This window comes from Trematomus bernacchii, unplaced genomic scaffold, assembly GCF_902827165.1.
Source record: "Trematomus bernacchii unplaced genomic scaffold, fTreBer1.1, whole genome shotgun sequence".
NCBI lineage: Eukaryota > Metazoa > Chordata > Actinopteri > Perciformes > Nototheniidae > Trematomus > Trematomus bernacchii.
Genome location: NW_022987668.1, coordinates 968,968 through 988,783, shown reverse-complemented (window position 1 = coordinate 988,783; position 19,816 = coordinate 968,968). Strand labels below are relative to the sequence as shown.

The 19,816-nt window shown below is 43.4% G+C and overlaps 1 protein-coding gene across 1 annotated transcript in view; it reads left to right on the top strand.

Annotated features, from left to right (window-relative positions):
- Positions 1-19,816, top strand: part of ehbp1 (EH domain binding protein 1) — a 155,468-nt gene that overhangs the window by 75,061 nt on the left and 60,591 nt on the right. Inside the window, exons 13-15 of the mRNA XM_034135961.1 lie at positions 6,020-6,790; positions 10,860-10,895; positions 11,129-11,275. Of these exons, the coding sequence (XP_033991852.1) occupies positions 6,020-6,790; positions 10,860-10,895; positions 11,129-11,275 (954 nt within the window). The remainder of the gene's footprint in view (positions 1-6,019; positions 6,791-10,859; positions 10,896-11,128; positions 11,276-19,816) is intronic.

Below are 19,816 nucleotides of genomic sequence, written 5' to 3'. Positions count from 1 at the left end.
TAACCAGAGAGGTCGTACAGGCCTGCAATAATGTATGTTTAAGGCACTTGATATTGGCTTAGCTTTGTATGCTTGACTTTTTCAGAATGCTTAAGATAGAATAAACCGTCCATGTTGGTTCGGAGACATCTCGTTGGTTTAATTTGTGTCCTTTCCTAAAACATGTCAACCCACATACAGTAAATACATTCACTACTAAAGCACACCTGAATAACCCATTCACACCTCGCCCTATGTCATCGTGTCTTCACATTCACAGTTTGAGGTGCACACATTGCCATTTCCTCCTCCGTCCCTCTGGCTCTTGTCGTGCACATTTACTTTTTCCCAACACACAAATGCACACCTCTATTTTCCCTTTCCCTTTGCTACTACACACTCACACACACGTATATACTACACACCATCGCCCTGTCCCCTCTCTGGCCCCGAGGGCTACACAGAACGATATGCGTCGGGTTCCTGCAGCATTATTTCCTCTTCTCACACACACTCTGGCTCAGCGATAACCTCTGGTGGCCCTGTTAGGCATGAATGCTACCCTGTTGACAATAACCACAGTGGAGGGAGAGGGAGAGACCCAATCCCATATCTGCTAACTGCCCCTCACCCCCCCTCCAGGTGCTCAAGTAGCCCTGAAGAAATTGGCTAGATATAAGTAATATGGGAATATGCCGTAGAAGGTGATAGCCGGTGAATAGCTGCAGCTCTGTGCTACCTGCTCCTCTGTAAAGATCTACACCGGCTGCTGATGTACATTTGACCAAGCATGCTGCTCCGTTCAGAGGAGACGCACTGCAGGTAGATATCAGCGAACTGACTCCTCCTGCCAGAGTCCTCATGTGGCCTTCAAGGATCTAGGATATATGCCAAACAACGTATTAGCAATGACATTTATGTTAGTACTGTCAAGTTTGGTTTAATTGAGCAGGGCAAGTATTAAATGGTCCAGGGTCATTTCTGTGTGTAGAATGTGTGCTTTTACTTCATTCACCCAATCTTTAATACGTTTACTTAATTACAAAAACTATAAAATGTTCCTTTATGCATCTTTTTTGCTTCAAAAAGCACAATTAGTTAAAGAAATTAACCTGCAAGAAAAGTTTATGAATAGATGGATTATTTATTTTCTAATTTGTACGAGGCCTCACACAAATACATATACATAAATACATTATACACCACAACATAACTACATTAAAAAACGTCCGAAACATCCACATGTATACACGCATACCTATACACATCACATCTACTCACAAGATATATTTGGTAAGGAGACCGTCATGTGTGCGGCTTATTGAACAACACCTGAAATCAATGACTGATATATTCGGTAATCAGGGTTCCTGCTTAATCTGTTTTCTGTAAACTGTAGTTGTTGTTTACCTTTGTTAGCAGCGACTACATTTCAAATATTATCAGTCCGTAAAGTTAGCAACCAGTGAAATAGTCACATTTTATTAGTACATTGATAATTTAGTGCTTGCAGAGCAATTTCCTAGAATGCAACGAGCCAGATATAGATGTTTGGGATTGAATGTCTGCATGTGAACAGATTGTGTTAGCATGTGAGATGTGACACTTGCCAACCCTCCCGATTTTCGCGGGAGACTCCCGATTTCATTGCCCTCTCCCGGTTTCCTCCCGGGGTCATATTTCTCCCGCATTTCTCCCGCATTTCTGACAAAATCAGATTTACTCACGACTGTTTCCACTCGGACTTTAATACAGCTACACCATTGTTTGGTTTCCATGGTAGCGCGTCTCTTTAGTAGCGCGTGCAACTGCAAGTCTGAAAGGGTGAGGCGTTCTTATTATACATCCATGGGTGAGGCAGATAGTCACAGAAAACAGAACAAGAATCGACAACCCTACCCTCTGCTCACTCCTTTCCTGTACAAAATACAGGTCCAGCCCACACACATGCTCCATCAAGGATGGTGCTACAGGCCGCAACTACAATAAGCATGTTAATGTTAATCTAACCGCTCCGGCGATCCACTAGCCCCGCGGTGGTTTTGAAATGCTCCCGATTTCTGAGGTCTCAAGGTTAGCAAGTCTGAGGGATTTTACACTATGAATAATGTTGGTATATATCCAGCAGTAACACAGACAGTACATTGTAAACATATGATACTCTGTATTGTAGAAGGCTGTGATTGTAAAGGCCAGTGGGTTCAGGGGAAATGAAAGGGGAGAAACGCATCGTGTGGTGTCATGTAGCACCCTGAATGTGTTTGAACACGAGAAGGGTGCCCATGACGCCCTGTGCGAAATAAGGAACAGTCACGCCAGGCACGGGCTCGGACAGAATAATGATGCAGGTTAAGGAGCCCGTAGAGCAAGCAATGGAAAAGAAGAGAGAGAAATGAATGTACGAAGAACAGAATGAAAGAGCGTGATGAAAAAAGACTTATCTCCCATCCACCATGTTGTATAGAGTTGCTTTATAAAGAGTTATTAGAATGTATAGAATTTATTGAATGGACAGCAGAAATGGAAAAGTGTAGAAATGACAACTATCTCCGCCTTTCATGGCGAGCTGATAGACATGCCCCCTCCTCCTCACAGATAGACTGTGAAGAGTGATTGCAATGAGCTCAGACTGTGCTGAATTATGACAGATAAGGACAATCAATATTGGGGGTGCGTAGGGGGAAAAAAAATACGGGGAAGTGAATATTCAGAACAGCCTTTGAAATGATCCATTATCAATGGATGTGTGTGTGTGTGTGTGTGTGTGTGTGTGGTGTGTGTGTGTGTGTGTGTGTGTGTGGTGTGTGTGTGTGTGTGGTGTGTGTGGTGTGTGTGTGTGTGTGTGTGTGTGTGTGTGTGTGTGTGTGTGTGTGTGTGTGTGTGTGTGTGTGTGTGTGTGTGTGTGTGTGTGTGTGTGTGTGTGTGTGTGTGTGTGTGTGTGTGTGTGTGTGTGTGTGTGTGTGTGTGTGTGTGTGTGTGTGTGTGTGTGTGTGTGTGTGTGATGAGGCCAAGGAGAAGTCATTTGTCATGCCATCTGATAGTGTAGCACCAAGCACCGGGCTAAAGCTCCCTGAGCACAACCGTTAGGGGTTGGGCTGAGGAGTGAGGGGGGGGGCTCTGATGATTGACAACGATAGATAGCTGTCAGTCACTGAGAGAGAGTGGAAGGAGGGGGGGGGGGGAGCAGCGGCCCAGGGCACGAGACGCTGACATTTGAGTCCAAACCAAAGGCTTTGTCAGCCCAATGATGGAAAGTGAGAAAACTTGATTTTTCTTCCCAAAATACATGATTTTGTTATTGGACAGAAATGTAGCTTTTCGAGTGGTCAGGAATACAGAAGTTCAGTTCTTTTGGTAGGTGTATTTCACATGTTATCAACCAAGCAGCAGGGCTGATTGATAAAAATGAGATCATTAGTATTTATTATAATTTAATTTTACCAAGATATAAATCAGGAAATACGGAATTTGTGCCAAATCAAATATTGCAGTAAATTTGTTTCACTATTAAAGCATACATGAAACACCAAAACTTCATCAACTCATTGTTTGGTTGAATACATTCATCTGTAGACCAAGATGTTGTGATGAAGTTAAACAATTATGATTTGATAATGATTTTAAAAACAGTGAACAATGATAGTAATAAAGTAGAATACAAATGTATATGGAATAACTGCCAATTCTACAATTCATGCTCTCCTCTTATCAGGAAGTGTGTTTTTACTTATTTATATTTTAACATGCTTGATGGCGAAAAAAATGAAGCAAGAAACGTCCCATTGCCCCTTTTGCTTGATAATCATTTAAAAATAATTGCAATAATTATGATTTAACTGCTGAGAGGGGGCACATACTGTAGGCCCTTACTAACAAGTCGGTCTTTTCAAACCGGTCTTTTCTCAGTATCAGTGTCTCAGTGTGACATGATCCATGCTCTTCAAGCTATGAGAGAAGATATAGAAAGAATACATCCGGACACTGAGGTCAAAAACACTAAAGCACATGTCGAGACTAACATCGACCCTGAAACAAAATCCAGTCTCCCTCCCTTCTTCCTCCTCAAGAAGCTCCCACTCTCACTCTTTTCTCTTTCTTTCTTTCTGTCCCTATTGAGCAGCAAAGTTGTCGCTCTCTTTCACAGCCTCCCCTATGTGAGAGGAGAACAATGTAAGCACACTTTGCTCCCCTGAATACGTGTTAGAAACCCAATCAGGGCCCTCTTATTCCCCATATTCTTTTCCCTTCTCTTTCTCCTTTCTTTGACACTCCCTTTCTGCCAGGGAAAGGAGAGGGGGGGAACTTTAACAGGCTCTCTGTTCTTTCCCGCCGTCAGCTCTTTCCTCCTGCCTTGTCTTTGCAAGCACAAACACATACTTTCCATCTATAGAAAAGCACAATAGAGGTGAGAGTGAAAAAGACTCCTAACAAAAGACATCATAATTGATTGTAAATTGAGAAGCATCTCTCAAATAAACCATTTCTTTACTCTCCATTCCTCTCATTCCTGTCCCCAGTCAGAAATACAGTAAATACAGCAGAACTAAATATTTAATTAATGACTAAATACTTTTCTTAGAAAGCTACGGTTAAGGTACCCTTGAGAAAAACCCATAACCATTAATTCAAGTTGAAGATGTTCAGGCTCACTTAGATAATAATAATTCCTTACATTTATTATAGCGCTTTTCCAGATGCTCAAAGCGCTTTACAAATACACATTACACACGTATATAACGGTCATGTACTGCGGACAATACCCACAGGAGCAAATTCAGGTGAAGTGTCTTGCCCAAGGACACGACGGCTTTACAGACGCAGCGGCGGGTTTCGAACTCGTGTTCCCCAACGCCCCCTTGATCTGATGATCAACGCACAGCCCACTGCGCCACTCCGCCCATCTTCACACCTCGAAGTCATCGAGGCGCTTTTACAAGTACACATTACACACATATCGGTCATGTACTGTGGACAATACCCACAGGAGCAAATTCGGGTGAAGTGTCTTGCCCAAGGACACAACGGCCTGACGCAGTGGCGGGTTTCGAACTGGATTTCCCCAACGCAACCCTTGATCTGATGATCAACGCACAGCCCACTGCGCCACTCCGTCCCTAGAGACACTTTAAGTATGGGATGAATGCAAATGGAGGACTTATGAAAGATCAGACTTGCTCAATTGACTAATTTCTAGATAAAGAAAATGTAAAGGGGGAGAAAGAAAAGGACTCACAGAGGAAGAGCCTGAAAAAAAGTATAAGCGGGCTCTTAAAAACAATCCTTGGGGTAAATAACAGCATAAAAACACACAAAGAAGCTTTGGGAGTCAGAGAGGGGGACGGAGAGAAAGAGGGAGAGATTGATAGACTGGGGGAGATCTACAGAGGCAGTGAAACAAACGCACAAGGCAACAGGTTGGAATTAGATCAACACTATCAAGCAGCCCAGATACAAGCTGTGATACCTGGGAGAGATGTGTGTGTGTCTGTGTGTGTGTGTGTGTGTGTGCTGTTAATCTATTTATTTACCTGTCATTGGCTGCGATAATGGTTTTCATCCCTTCTCTCTCTCCGTCTCTCTGTCTCAGTCTATCTGGTGACGGGGGATTGGGTTTCGTGTGTCGCTTGATAATCAAACCTGTATTTTCTCATCAGACTCTAATCAGACCAATTACACGCGTGACGGAGAGCGTGGGCAGGTTGATGTAGGGGAGCGATAAGGACACACAAACACACACACACACACTCTCACACACACACACACACTTTGGGATTAAGCGCTCTGTCTTGGGGTATCTGCGTCTCTTATCGGGGACAACCATCCCTGACATGACCCGTCAGCAGTCATGCCAAAGGTGTCTCTCACTCACACACACATGGATCATGCATGGGAGGCACCAAAAACAACCCATGTCTGAAAAATAAACCAGACTTCTGCTATCTCATCAAGCATTGGCACCCATCCATTTTTCAAACTCCTGTAACATGACCGTGGCTCTGTTGTACAAATCTGTAACTTTCTGTCTTTTTTTTTCCGGCAGGCTTACGATGTTTTTGCGAGCCTGGGTATCTCCCGTCTCCTGGAGCCGTCAGACATGGTGCTGCTGGCCATCCCCGACAAGCTCACGGTGATGACCTACCTGTACCAGATCCGCGCCCACTTCTCCGGGGAGGAACTGAACGTGGTGCAGATCGAGGCCAACAGCAGCCGCAGCACCTACAAAGTGGGTGACTTTGAGACGGACACCAACGCCTCCATCGGTCAGGACAAGTTCTACGCTGAAATCAACGACGTGCAGCACCACCAGGCTAACTCTGAGCCCGTAGACGCCGCTGGTGAAGTTAACTCCGAGTCTAACGGCACGAAAGCTGCTGAGGAAGAGGTGACGGAGCCAGGCTGGAAGGCGGAGGTAGGAGCGGTCAGCTGTCCAGCATCAGGCTCTTTAAAGTCTCCTCCAGTCCCATCGCCGCGCACAGCGTTAGCCGCCTCAGCAACAAGCTCTGAGGACAGGGGGAGTCTGCTCAAAGCCAAAACTTTAGACCTCAGCGAGTTACCTCACAGAGAGACGGAGAGGGAGAGACAGCAGCAGCAGGCGGAGGAGGGGGGAGAGGAGAGACGGGAGGGGAGTACAGAGCCAGGGTCCCCCACCAGGAGAGGGGCCTCCCCGCCCCACCAGAAACTGGGCTTCTCCTATAACAGGGACGCAGACCTCATCAAGAAGAAAAGGGCCAGCCTGCGTCACTCCGAGTCTGAGCCCGCCTCAGAGAGCACCCCCCCTCCCGCCAACCACACAGACAACACCCCCAAACAGGTAAACAAACAAATAACGGTCTTAAGGCAAACACACACTGAACATGTAGATGCATGAGAAGAATGCTACAAACGTAAAGTGGAGAAGTTCATCTAAAAGTGCTTTGATTTTTTTTTTTTACTTTACCGGAGATCATTTTTTATAAGCACTGAAAACTTTTTATCACTGTTTGACATCACTCCAAAAGATACGCTTGAAATCATTAATGAAAGTGTGAAAAGAATAAGTGTTTGAAAATAGATATGGGGCATTAAAACTTATATATTTTATGCAATATTAGAAATTAAAGCGTTTTTATCAAATGTTTTCAATAAACATAAATAGACAATCTTTTGCTATTGACATGATCCTGCGGCTGTTATTATTACAGCCAATGACACACACACACACACACACACACACACACACACACACACACACACACACACACACACACACACACACACACACACAGATCTCTCCCAGGTATCACAGCTTGTATCTGGGCTGCTTGATAGTGTTGATCTAATTCCAACCTGTTGCCTTGTGCGTTTGTTTCACTGCCTCTGTAGATCTCCCCCAGTCTATCAATCTCTCCCTCTTTCTCTCCGTCCCCCTCTCTGACTCCCAAAGCTTCTCTGTGTGTTATTTACTCTACGTGATAAGAGTCCTTTTCTTTCTCCCCCTTTACATTACATTACATGTCACTTGTTAGACGCTTTTATCCAAAGCGACTTACATACTCAATACTGTGGACAATCCCCACAGGAGCAATTTGGGGTGAAGTGTCTTGCCCAGGGACACAACGACATGCTGGGTGTTTCTCAATCGCGAGTACGCTTGCTTGGTAGCACATGTCTGCCGCGCATCTTGCTTCAGAAGCGAGGCAAGAATACTTCCTGGCATTCGGAAAACGAAGAGTGGAACACGCTAGCAAGTGTGCAGGTGTGCGTCAAATGAGAGGCCCCGCCTTACATCTTCCGCCACAGATTTAGGGAAATTGGTCCGTGCGCAAAGCATTGTGGGGATTTTAAGACCGCGGAGTCTACACATGTGCAGCCTCGAAATTTCTCGCTGCGAAGTACGCAGGGCTCGGTAGATTTCCAAGTATACTGGAGATTGGAACAGTACTTCGGCGGCACTCGATGACGTAGTATGCTTGAAATAGTGGCTCTGAAGCAGCTTTACTCGCGATTGAGAAACACCCGCTGACTGCAGTAGGGTTTGAACCTGATCCGAACACCAACGCACAACCCACTGCACCACACGCCTCCCGTTACATTTTCTTTCCTTTATCTAGAAATTAGTCAATTGAGCAAGTCTGATCTTTCATAAGTCCTCCATTTGCATTCATCCAATACTTAAAGTGTCTCTAAGTGAGCCTGAGCATCTTCAACTTGAATGGTTATGGGTTTTGCTCAAGGGTACCTTAACTGTAGCTTTCTAAGATAAGTATTTACTAATTAATTAAATATTTAGTTCTGCTGTATTTACTGTATTTCTGACAGGGGATAGGAATGAGAGGAATGGAGAGTAAAGAAGTGGTTTAAATGAGAGATGCTTCTCAATTTACAATCAATTATGATGTCTTTTGTTAGGGGGAGTCTTTTTCACTCTTTTTCACCCTGATCCATGTCTCAGTCTTTGCCCTGTTGGGTCTTTGAATTTGAGGGAATTTGGGCCTGTCGAGTCCTTAAATAGTCCTTTAATTGGAAATTCAAAAGGTACTGGAACCTAGTGTTTAACATGATAATTAATAGACTTTATTAATAACTTATGATTGATTAAAACTCCTTTTTATTATAGAGGAAGAAAAGCCAAAAATGCAGCCTCACTAATCAGAATCCCTTTATTAGTCCCACAGAGGGGAAATGTCCGTAGTTACAGCAGAAAAAAGAGCCACAGACAGCTTAATGTTACATATGTTACATGCATTAAAAAGTACTAAGTTATGATATAATAACAAATATAATAAAAAATAAATTAAAAAAAGTTACATCATTTTCAAAATACACATCTTGTAACAGTTCTTAGGATTTACTGTAGCAGCCAGGTATATATAGCACAGTTTTAACGGCATCTCTATATATATTGCACATATAGCACATATTGCACATAGTTGGATGGTATTTAACAGCAAGGGGTGTTATAGTCTGTTGTGGTGTGTGTGTGGGGGGGGGGGGTCAACTAGGGGCTGTGCTGGTTGTATAGTCTGACCGCTGCAGGAAGGAAGGACCTGCGGTATCTCTCCGTGAGACAGCGGGGGTGCAGCAGCCTGTCGCTGAAGGAGCTGCACAGTGAGGACAGGGTGTCCTGGAGGGGGTGGGACACATTGTCCAGTGCAGTTATGTGCAGTTATGTGCAACCAGGAATATTTTCAGTGTTCTGAATATAGTTGAACTTGTCCTTCAGGGGTCAGTAAGGGATACATGAAATTATCTCACGGCTAATTATAAATCCTGCTCCTCACTCAACCCCTGGCTCAGTCTGTATGATGAAGACTAATTCACGTCTTGCTACCAGGTATTAAGATTCTGACAGCGTTTACCTGCAGCTACCTGCCCGGCCTGTAAATGGATCGTTCAGGTTTTTATCGTGCGCCCGCTCTGATTGAAAGTTTCCCTGCTACATCAGTCATCATAAGACAGAGGATGTGGTGAACACTCATTCCCTCCTGGCACTCGCTAAGCTTCAAATCCCGACCTTGTTGATGCCATTGCAGAGATGACCGTACCCAAACTCTCCCCGTTCTGCATTAGATGTTGTCGTCAGCTGTCTGCAGACCCAGACACACCGAGGCCGTAACATGTGGCGACTTCAGAAGGCGCCCGGAGAACCCCCTGCTTTGACATTTCATTATATTTTTCATTATATTTCTCATCCCTTCAGTTGATGGCAGTTGGTGCCGTGACTGCTCAGGCGTGGCGACGCTTTGCGCCGAGCACACCTCATCTCGTCTCACACACACACACACACACACACACACACACACACACACACACACATACACACCAACACACATTGAATACATTGCTGCCTGCGTTGGTTAACCCCAGATTACCACTTCCTGTTTACAAGTCGAAAGGTCACGGGGCAGGCGGGGGGGGGCTGCAGGGGGGTTATGACAGCTATGACACCCCATTTTGATCTGCTGTTATCAAGTTAGCGGGGATGCATCCTGGCCTGATGCATGCAGTCAGATTTGGCTTGCTGAAAGGATAGACATGTCTCAGAGCTCTAACCAGCTGCCTGTAATGTGGTCTGTCTGAGCCAAATGTAAAAGCTCTGTTTGCCCTCTTTGCTCCGCCTTATAATACAGCCAGGATTACCCTGCAGATAAAACTCTAAGCTAGGTGTGTTTTGCTTTCTTGTCAAAGCCGTCATGCTCTCCACACCACTGGACCCAGACAGCCCCGTTTGTAGGCCGGACCCCTAATGCCAAAGTGCAGGCCCTGTTTATCACGGGGGGGGAAATGCCCTGCTTCTAGATTTGGGTCCGCTTGTCTTTACTCTTTTCTACCTCCACCTGCTCACTGTACAAGAGGCAGTCTGAAAGCTATTTGTACTTCTCTCTGTGAAACTGTGTGTATTTCTATGGCATGTCACTTATTTAGGCACCATAATAGAGTGCCACAGTGACGCGTACTAAAACCCGGAAGTAAGTTAGCATCATAAATCTATCGATCATAAATCTTATCGATTAGATTTATGATTTGAAAATTATAAAAGTAGGGTAGACATGTGGAGATTATCCGGCTGAACAAAACGTGATCTGTCTCTTCAATGTGTCTCAACCACAGACCTTATTTCGAGCTATTTCCCCAAATCCTATGGAGAACTTGCATTGGTTTTTGTCGAAGGAACCGGAAAGAGTTTACTTCCGGGTTTTAGCACGCATCACTGTGGCACTCTATTAACTAGATTTCAAAACGTATTTATTTGTTAAGAATCATATATTAGTGAAAACCCACCCAAACTTGTTACATTGTGAAGACAAGGTGCTTTATTAAGAAGCTGTAAAAACCCAATGATGTTTTTTTATGGTCTTGGCAATGAACCTGTAGCTTATGATGTATTTTCTTTTTTAAAGGAGCCAACACCTGTATCAAGTCCCCCCGCTGAGAAGGTGAGTACAGTTTGACAAGAGAATAAGAGACTGCAGATTTGAACACATTCTCATATATCCATATTTGTGCAGTCAAAAGCTACTTTGGAAACTCTTAAAGAATCATGTATGGGCATCTACAACCACTTATTTTGTTCATCCAAGAAGTGTGTACAGTCTTACTGAGAAAAAGAACTGTAGCGAATCATTAGCATTGTTTTAAGTCATTACGTTCATCCTGTGGTTGCACACAGAGGGTGCTGTCCCGTCAGGAGGAGCTGAAGGAGAGAGCCCGCCTCCTCCTGGAACAGGCCCGCAGAGACGCCGCCATGAAGGCCGGAAACAAGAACGTCCCCAACTCAGCCCTCACTGCACCGAACAGGGCGACCAGCGTCTGTGATGTAAGTCAAAGTTGTGGTGTGTGTGTGTGTGTGTGTGTGTGTGTGTGTGTGTGTGTGTGGGCTGACAGTGTTGACAATCCTTACTCTGATACTGTCTGGCACGTCTAACCACAACATCAAAGTCTACCTGATGCTCACTTTGGGTCAGTCTGGGATGTTTTTCAGGTCTGTTTAACTTGAAGCTGTCCCGAGTTTAACTTGTCTGTCCCGGCCTCTCTGCTCCGTGCACTGGAGTGTCGTATAGCATCGCCTCAGTGTGCTGGAACAACTAATAGAGTGACCAGCAGCCTCTTCAACACCCTCATGTCACTCCCACAGTCCTTTTTCGCTGCTCACTAAACTCGCAACATGCTGGAAAAGCCTGTCTCATCCACTGTCATCCACTTTGTCGAACACTTTATGGAAAGGCTTTAAAAGGAAGGAAGACTTTTCCTTATTAACTTCTGCTCCGACTCTCTTATGGACTGCTGAGCGTCACAACCTGAACATGACAGTTAGGACTTCCTCTTCTCTCTTTAAACATTTCGTTCCCACCTTGGTCATCTTGACAAATTTGCTGCCCCCTCAATTTCTGTGAGCAAATGTGGTACACAAACACCTGTCAGCAAAAGTACATTTGTGGTAAAGTGGGGATGGAATCGCTGTTCCGAAGCAAACTAGACTAGAGAAGACGTGAGAGAAATTGCCCGCTCTGAACCGAGCACGCTCCACTGAACATAATATACTGGGAGGAGGTGGTGGGGGGGGGGGCACACTGATGGACCAGGAGTTACCCTGGGAAAGCACTGTTGTCAAATCCTCAGTGACGTTTCCCAAATGTTTCACAGAAAGGGAAAAAATCTGGTCTTGTGAGAATTGTGACGACAACGGATTTGAGGGTGAAATGAAATAAATACCCTTTGGTAATGAAATATCTGAAAGGCAGCAGCCGCGTGCCCCTGCTCTCTCTGCTGGAATCCTTAAAGAGATATATGCCCTTGAATTATTTTTGTACACAGTGTGTGTTAGTGTGTGTGCCTGCTTAAGTACATAAGTCTGTGTTTGTGTCTGCGTGTAAGCATCCAGAAATGTGTGTGTTCATGTTTGCGTGCAGGCCACAGGAATAACCATTTCAGGGATAATCCGAGGAATAAATGAGGAACTTCCAAGGACTGGTGGCGTTAAAAGTCTTCAGAGAAAGAAAGCAAATTAAAAGAGTTTTTCAAAGCTGTCGCACTGCCGATATATTTCTAAAAAAAGGTCCTCTTCTGTCCCTTGTTGTGCGGCAAGATGGCTGACTCCACTTAGATTAGCTCCTTAAAGTCAGACCCAAGCCTTCGCTCTTCCTCCCCCCCTCTCCTCCTGATTTCCTTACTCATTTCCAAGGACAATTGGTTAATAACCCTGTCACACACACACACACACACACACACACACACACACACACACACACACACACACACACACACACACACACTGATCCCATGCATAAAGGAAGGAGGGGCGAGCGGAAGATATTGAATTGTTTACACTTTTTTTAATAGAAAACATTGATCAAAGGAATACGACTGGCCTCGGGGCCAATGTGCTGATAATTGTTAGGGATTCAGATTAGATTACTTGATGTCTTGTTTTGATTAGCGTGTGAGTGTGTATCGGTGTGTCGGTGTGTGTGTCGGTGTGTGTGTGTGTGTGTCCATGTTATCAGCTGAAGAGGTCCAAGCCTTTCCCATTTAACTCTCCATCCGTCTAAGTAGGTGCTTTGCGGTTTAGCATGCATAAGGTATAATTTAATTCAATTAAAGCAGGCTGCATTCTTCCAGGGAAGTGGCTAATGTGGGGGCAACACAATGATTTGGGAAGGGGGGGAGGAGGGGGCTGCATTGGATGTTTTGTGGGTGAAGCATTCAAGGCACAAATGATACATTTGTTCAAGAGCTATTAACTAAACTCATGTGTTATTCCAAGTTAACATTTTTATTCACCAGTAAAATCCCCAATCAGTAAAAAGATATTAAAAGTTGATAAACAAAAATATTAATATGGTGCTGCATTAATTCTCTAAACTGAATAAGAGCATCTATTCTAATTTAGTTTTATTAAGGGTCAGGTATGTTCACTAATGGGACTTTTTTTGCTTAAAGGAAAAGGTTCATTATTGAAGCCAAAACTCTCCTGAACAGTTATTGATGAGAGAAGCTTTCTGAAATATGGAATTTCTTCAAATTAATGTGTTCACATCTTAAAGGTGGGGTAGGTAATTCACTTCAGAAACACTTGTTGTTATATTCCATGGAATGCTCTTAACATCCCGATAGCAATGCATATATTAAATGCTTTGACAATAAATACATAACAAATTCATCTGAGGAAGCCGTGGCGCTGTAAAAAGCACGACCAATCATCTGAGCCGGCCCGGCTAAAATAACTGGATGGCCTACCTGCCTGTCAGCCTTCCATCTGTGCACAAACTTATCTCGTGCCCTCATTGGTCATGTGCGCGTTCGTGTGTGTTGGAGGAGGGGCTCTGTAAGGAAGTCTGAAGGAAGGGGCAGATTCTTTTCGGCTGCGTACTTTCAAATTCTAGCGCACTCGAGCTGGTTTCTCCATTCTTACCTACCCTACCTTTAATTGCCCCCGTTCACTCAAAATAAGACATTTTTGTAGATGACTAAATTACTAAAATGTTATGTTTTTTTTCTCCATAAACAGCATTTAATAAAATGTGTGTCTAACGTCTTTCTCACATCACACAGCTGTGCTCGTTCTCATCAGGAACACATCTCTCTTTACAGTAGCAAACATTTTATCATTTTTCTCGCATCTTTTTATTAACATGAATACAAATCAGGAAAATGTCTCTATTAACTAACTAGTGCATACGTAGCAGCACACAATGTTGACAGCATTTATAGTTCTGTACAATGTGTAATATTTAAAATACCTACAGTGTCTGTGATCAATATAAACGTAGCTCAATGCAGAACAAATTCTGGGTACTTGTGTGTGTGTGTATGTGTGTGTGTGTGTGTAGCTCTGTTCTCTTGACCTATGCTCTCCCTCCTGCCATCCCTAATTGTAGCCCACAGTGACTGGTTCTTTCATCTAAGGTCACAGGTTCAGTTTCCTCTCTTCCTCTCCCTCCCTGTCTTCTCTCCCTCCCTCCCTCATTCGCACTCTTTTTGTGTCCGTCTATTTTATTCACTCACTGTCGGTTTCTCCTTTGTATATCTGTGCTTCTCCCTCTCATGTCGTCATCCTGTTCTCTCCATCATGCTGCGCTGTCTGTCCTTCTCTGTGGTCTTCAATGGACAAGCAGTACTGCTAATTGTTTTAAGCCCTCCTCCTCCTCTTCCTCATAGGTGGCCTTCATAGTGCAGATGTCTTGTAATGTCACAACCCCTAGTCACACAGCAGCCTGGTGGGAAATGAATGAGTTTCCCTAAAAAATATTAAATCCAAGAATGTATTCTCTAATTTGAGCTTCTTAAGAGACATCCCAGTTTTTGTTTGTGTTTTTTTTAACTCTTTTAGTATTTCCAACTGTTATTATTTAAATGGTGAAGCCTGTATATGTGTGTGTGAGAGTGTGTGTGTGTGTCTAGTCGCTTCAGGTCTTCTCATCCATTAGCAGATGAGAACAGTAATTTCACACCGGCCTGGCCAAGCTAATTATCAGGATCCACACTAGGTGTGTGTGTGTGTGTGTGTGTGTGTGTGTGTGTGTGTGTGTGTGTGTGTGTGTGTGTGTGTGTGTGTGTGTGTGTGTGTGTGTGTGTGTGTGTGTGTGTGTGTGTGTGTGTGTGTGTGTGTGTGTGTGTGTGTGTGTGTGTGTGTGTGTGTGTGTGTGTGTGTGTGGTGTGTGTGTGTGTGTGTGTGTGTGTGTGTGTGTGTGTGTGTGTGTGTGTGTGTTTCTTTGCAAAAAAAATATGTTTGCAATTATAAAGCACCTGTGCGCTTTTGCATTCTTTAGAGCGTGTGTGAGTGCACGCACATGCCTCAGTGTTTTCCAGGTAAGAGAGTTCCCCTGCTCACTGACTCGTTGTGATTCCTATAATTGGGTCCCGTTTGATTTTTGCCGACCAGCACCCCGACCCCCTCCTCCCCCTCTTCCTCCCCCCCCCCCCCCTCTCCTCCTCTTCTGAAGTGGAGGGGACTCCTGGGTCTCTGCTTTTGTGACCTGTGGGTGTTGTCATCGACTCCCATCTGCTGTCTGTCCTCTGATCCTGACTTAACTGCATTCATGTCCTCATTTACTCCAAGTCCTCTGGCTGACTCCTGCATTCCTCAAGGTTCCCAAAATGAGAGACATATTTCATGATCAGTTAAGTAATCATAACAAATATATGCAAATATGCATTCATAACAGGCTAATTGTTACCTGGCTTTTGGCCCTGATTGATGAACACGAGATAAGTGGAAAGTGAAAAGAACATTTGAAGAGGTGACACATTCAGACAGCCAACTTATCAAGAGAAAGACACAGTGTGATGTGAGTGATGAGAGTTGGGCATACTTGCCAACAGTAGTACATTTTCGGGACTAAAAACATGTTTCCCAATATTTTGCAGATACCGGTAATTATGAAAATCTGAAAACACTTTCTTATACTTTGACCCATTTGTTAAAATACAAATAATGAAGTTGCAGCACAGCTTTAACCCATCACTTTTAGTTAAAATGAACAAAACAATAATTGTAAAGTCCACCTGGATAATAAAAGGAACGATATAATGAACATTAAAGGTAACAACTTTATTCAAGTTTTTCCTAGCTCACAAGCAAATTCCTCTGTTTTTGTTAAATCAAGCTCAAATGTTCCCTAACTGGATATTTGAGGTTTGCCATGATTTATTTATTGGGAGTATTTCTTTATCGCGGTTCGCAAATGAAATTCTTAAACCAGACAAATACCAGAACACAGAGTACACTTATTCCTCTTTTTACCATATTCATTTCCGTTTCTAATCTTACTTAATCCTGTAAGTATTTGCTAATTTTACAACGCAAGAATATAATGGCGCATTTCCACTGCAGCGCGCAGCACGGTTTAAGCGTGCCGTGCCAAACCCGGCCCGTTTTTTGTTGTGTTTCCACTAGGGGTAGTTCCGGCTAACGGGTACTTTTTCACAGCTTTTCTGGCTCTCCAAAATCGAGGTTCTTTCCGGGCCAACAACCGGGTTGAGTATGCTAAACTAGAGAGAGAATCGCTGGCAAGGGGGCTACAACTACAACAAAATGAACATATTTGACCGTGATTTAATTGTAATACACGTTTCAAAATGATGCCGAAGTAACAACATACTGATACCAGTTAGTAAAAACCATGAATTAATGCTTTGACAAGTCTGCAGACAGACGGCAGGCGGAAAACCTTTTAAAATGCGTGTTTTCTGAATGGAGATTGGCTAAGCTAACGCAGTATATGCTCCGACCGTCCACACTCACAACAACGGCCTACAGACATAAATAAAGCAGCGACTGTATTCGCCATGACACAGACAGTCTGTGGTTTGTACTTGTTTCACTTTTGTCTAGTTTCTGAACAGATATGAGGAGCTGTGAGCTCTGAGTGCTAACAGCTAACGGCTGATGTTGGTTTTGTGTTTCTCATTGAAGATGACGTCACGGCTCCGCCTACACTGCGTTACTATAGTTACTGCCCCAGGTACTAAACTGTAATGGAAACGCAGCATAAAGTGAGCCTGGCCTAACAAGGCCTAACTATACCGTACTAAGCCGTGCGAGGCCCTGCAGTGGAAATGCGCCATAAGTATTCTAATTGCAAAGTATGTGTGTTCGGGCAGTCCCCCAGTGAAGGGCTGTCCCCCAGTGAAGGGCTGTCCCCCAGTGAAGGGCTGTCCCCCAGTGAAGGGCTGTCCCCCAGTGAAGGGCTGTCCTTGCAGCATACATAAAAGAAAAATCTCTATTTTGAAAATGCAAATTCTGTCTGCTCTGCTTTTTTGTCCACACTTTGTCCTTTACTCCCCTCCTCCTGTCCTCTCTCATTTTCAACTTTCTCTCAGCAGTAATAGTTTTTCTGCAGGTCTCATTTTAATGTGGCTGCCGTCCCTTTCTTCTCATTTCCTCACTCCTCCTTCACCCCCTTCCTCCTTTTATCTTGTGCTCTCTCTCCTTTTTTTTTTTTTTTTTAAAGAATCTGCCTCTAATGAAACTAAATAGGTTGGTGGGCAGTTTCTTTGGACTGTGTGTGTGTGTGTGTGTGTGTGTGTGTGTGTGTGTGTGTGTGTGTGTGTGTGTGTGTGTGTGTGTGTGTGTGTGTGTGTGTGTGTGTGTGTGTGTGTGTGTGTGTGTGTGTGTGTGTGTGTGTGTGTGTGTGTGATGTGTGTGTGTGTGTGTGTGTGTGTGTGTGTGTGTGTGTGTGTGTGTGTGTGTGTGTGTGTGTGTGTGTGTGTGTGTGTGTGTGTGTGTGTGTGTGTGTGTGTGTGTGTGTGTGTGTGTGTGTGTGTGTGTGTGTGTGTGTGTGTGTGTGTGTGTCGTGGCTGGGATGTAGATCAAAAGCTTTGAAGTGTATGTGTGTGTCCATGCCTGTGTTAACGAGCAAGAGAAAGACAGCTCTCTCAATTGCATCACAAGAGCTGATCAAGCCATCAGAGAGGAAAGTTGTAACACACACACACGCACACGCACACACACACTTGCATACCTCTTCTGGGCACCTCTTTCTTTCTTTCTTTTCCTTCTCTTTGACAAATGATCACATGCCTCGTGTTCACGTTTGACCAAGTGGAAGTGTCAAATGTTTTTCATGTCCACTTTGTAGCCCTGCTCTCTTTCTCCCTGTTTGTTTCTTTAATGGAAAACACATTTGATAGGCGTGATTATTTTGCCATCTTATTGTGGTTTTGTAAATGTGGGACTTTTCGACTAAATAGTCCAAAAACTTTAGACGGATAGAAAGACCAAATGTCTGCGTTTGTATTTGTGTTTACACTGCATCTAGGAAAGGAGAACTTTAGGAACTTTTTATTTCAATTGACAACAATTGAAAATTGATATTAAAAAATTGAGAAATCTTATATCTCTTAACTGTGCAAGATATCAGTTACAAAAGATTTTAATGTCGCTAAAATAAAAAAATATTTTGACTTCCTGTTAACACTTGTAAGTACCAGGATGCAGTCTGAATAGATGCCCGTCACAATTTGTAGCATTCTTGAGCTTTGTGTTGCTCAAACTCCTCTCTGTTAGAACGTTTGGCCATGAACACCCTCTGGGACTAGGTTCCTGCACCTGAGATGAAGTTCCTGATTTTCTTAAAAGCTTACTAAATTCTTAAAGGTAGGGTAGGTAAGTTTGAGAAACCGGCTCGAGATACACTTTTTGTTATATTCCATGTAATGCTCTTAACATCCCGATAGCAATGAATATCTTAAGTGCTTTGACAAAATATCCATAAAAAAATGTCATCTGTGGAAGCCGTAATACTGTAAAAAGTACGACCAATCATCTAAGCCGGCCCGGCTAAAATAACTGGATGGCCTACCTGCCTGTCAGCCTTCCATCTGTGCACAAACTTATCTCGTGCCCTCATTGGTCATGTGCGCGTTCGTGTGTGTTGGATGAGGGGCTCTGTAAGGAAGTGGCAGATTTTCTCCGGTTGTGTATTTTCAAATTCTAGCGATCTCGAGCCGGTTTCTCAAACTTACCTACCCTACCTTTAAGCTGACAAAAACAAGCCACAGTTAAATTACAGTTTGCATATGCACAACAAATCTAATTAATTTAAATGCCAAATTAACCTTAAATGTAGTTTTCACTACTTTTACTTCTTTCTTCATCATCTTCTTTCAAAAGTAGCTCTGCATGATTTTCATCTAATTAACAGTAGCCCATATTGCATCTAAAAATCAACTTGTTGGATTTTTTTCCTGGAATGAAGCTCTTCTGTTTTCCTGTCACACGCTGTCACAAAGTTCAGCTCATGTTCTCCATCTCTTTCTTCCCCCTCTCTCTGTTTCTCTGTCTCTCCGGTAATTATCCTGTCTTTTTAAAGGGCAAAACCTTCCCATGCTCCCCTGTCTGAGTGACGACTTCTCCATGTTTCACTCTACCTGTTCTACCTGTCCTACAATACAACACACACACACACACACACACACACACAATGCTGAGGACAGAGCACAGTTACACAGCACTTCACAAGTCAAACAAACACACACATATTTGCTCAAAAAATGTCAGCATGATATTGCACACACACACACACACACACCTTTTGTTCTGTAAATTCGGACACACATCAATATTTGTTTTATTCTTTCAAGTACAAACAATATTCTCTATTCACACTATTTCAAGTGTTTTACATCCATGTGCTGCTGTAGCAGGGTCACCATGTTATTTTTCTGTTTATTTTATAAGGACAAATACATGGTGTGGACTTGTGCCATGACTATAAATAGCACATTTATTCAAATACAAACAGGATACTAAAATGCGTACAAGACCCAAATTAACACAAATAATAAAACTAAAATAAGTAGTTAGCTTAGTTTTTTTTTAAACTGTTACATTTAGGAAAATCCCATATGCACATCA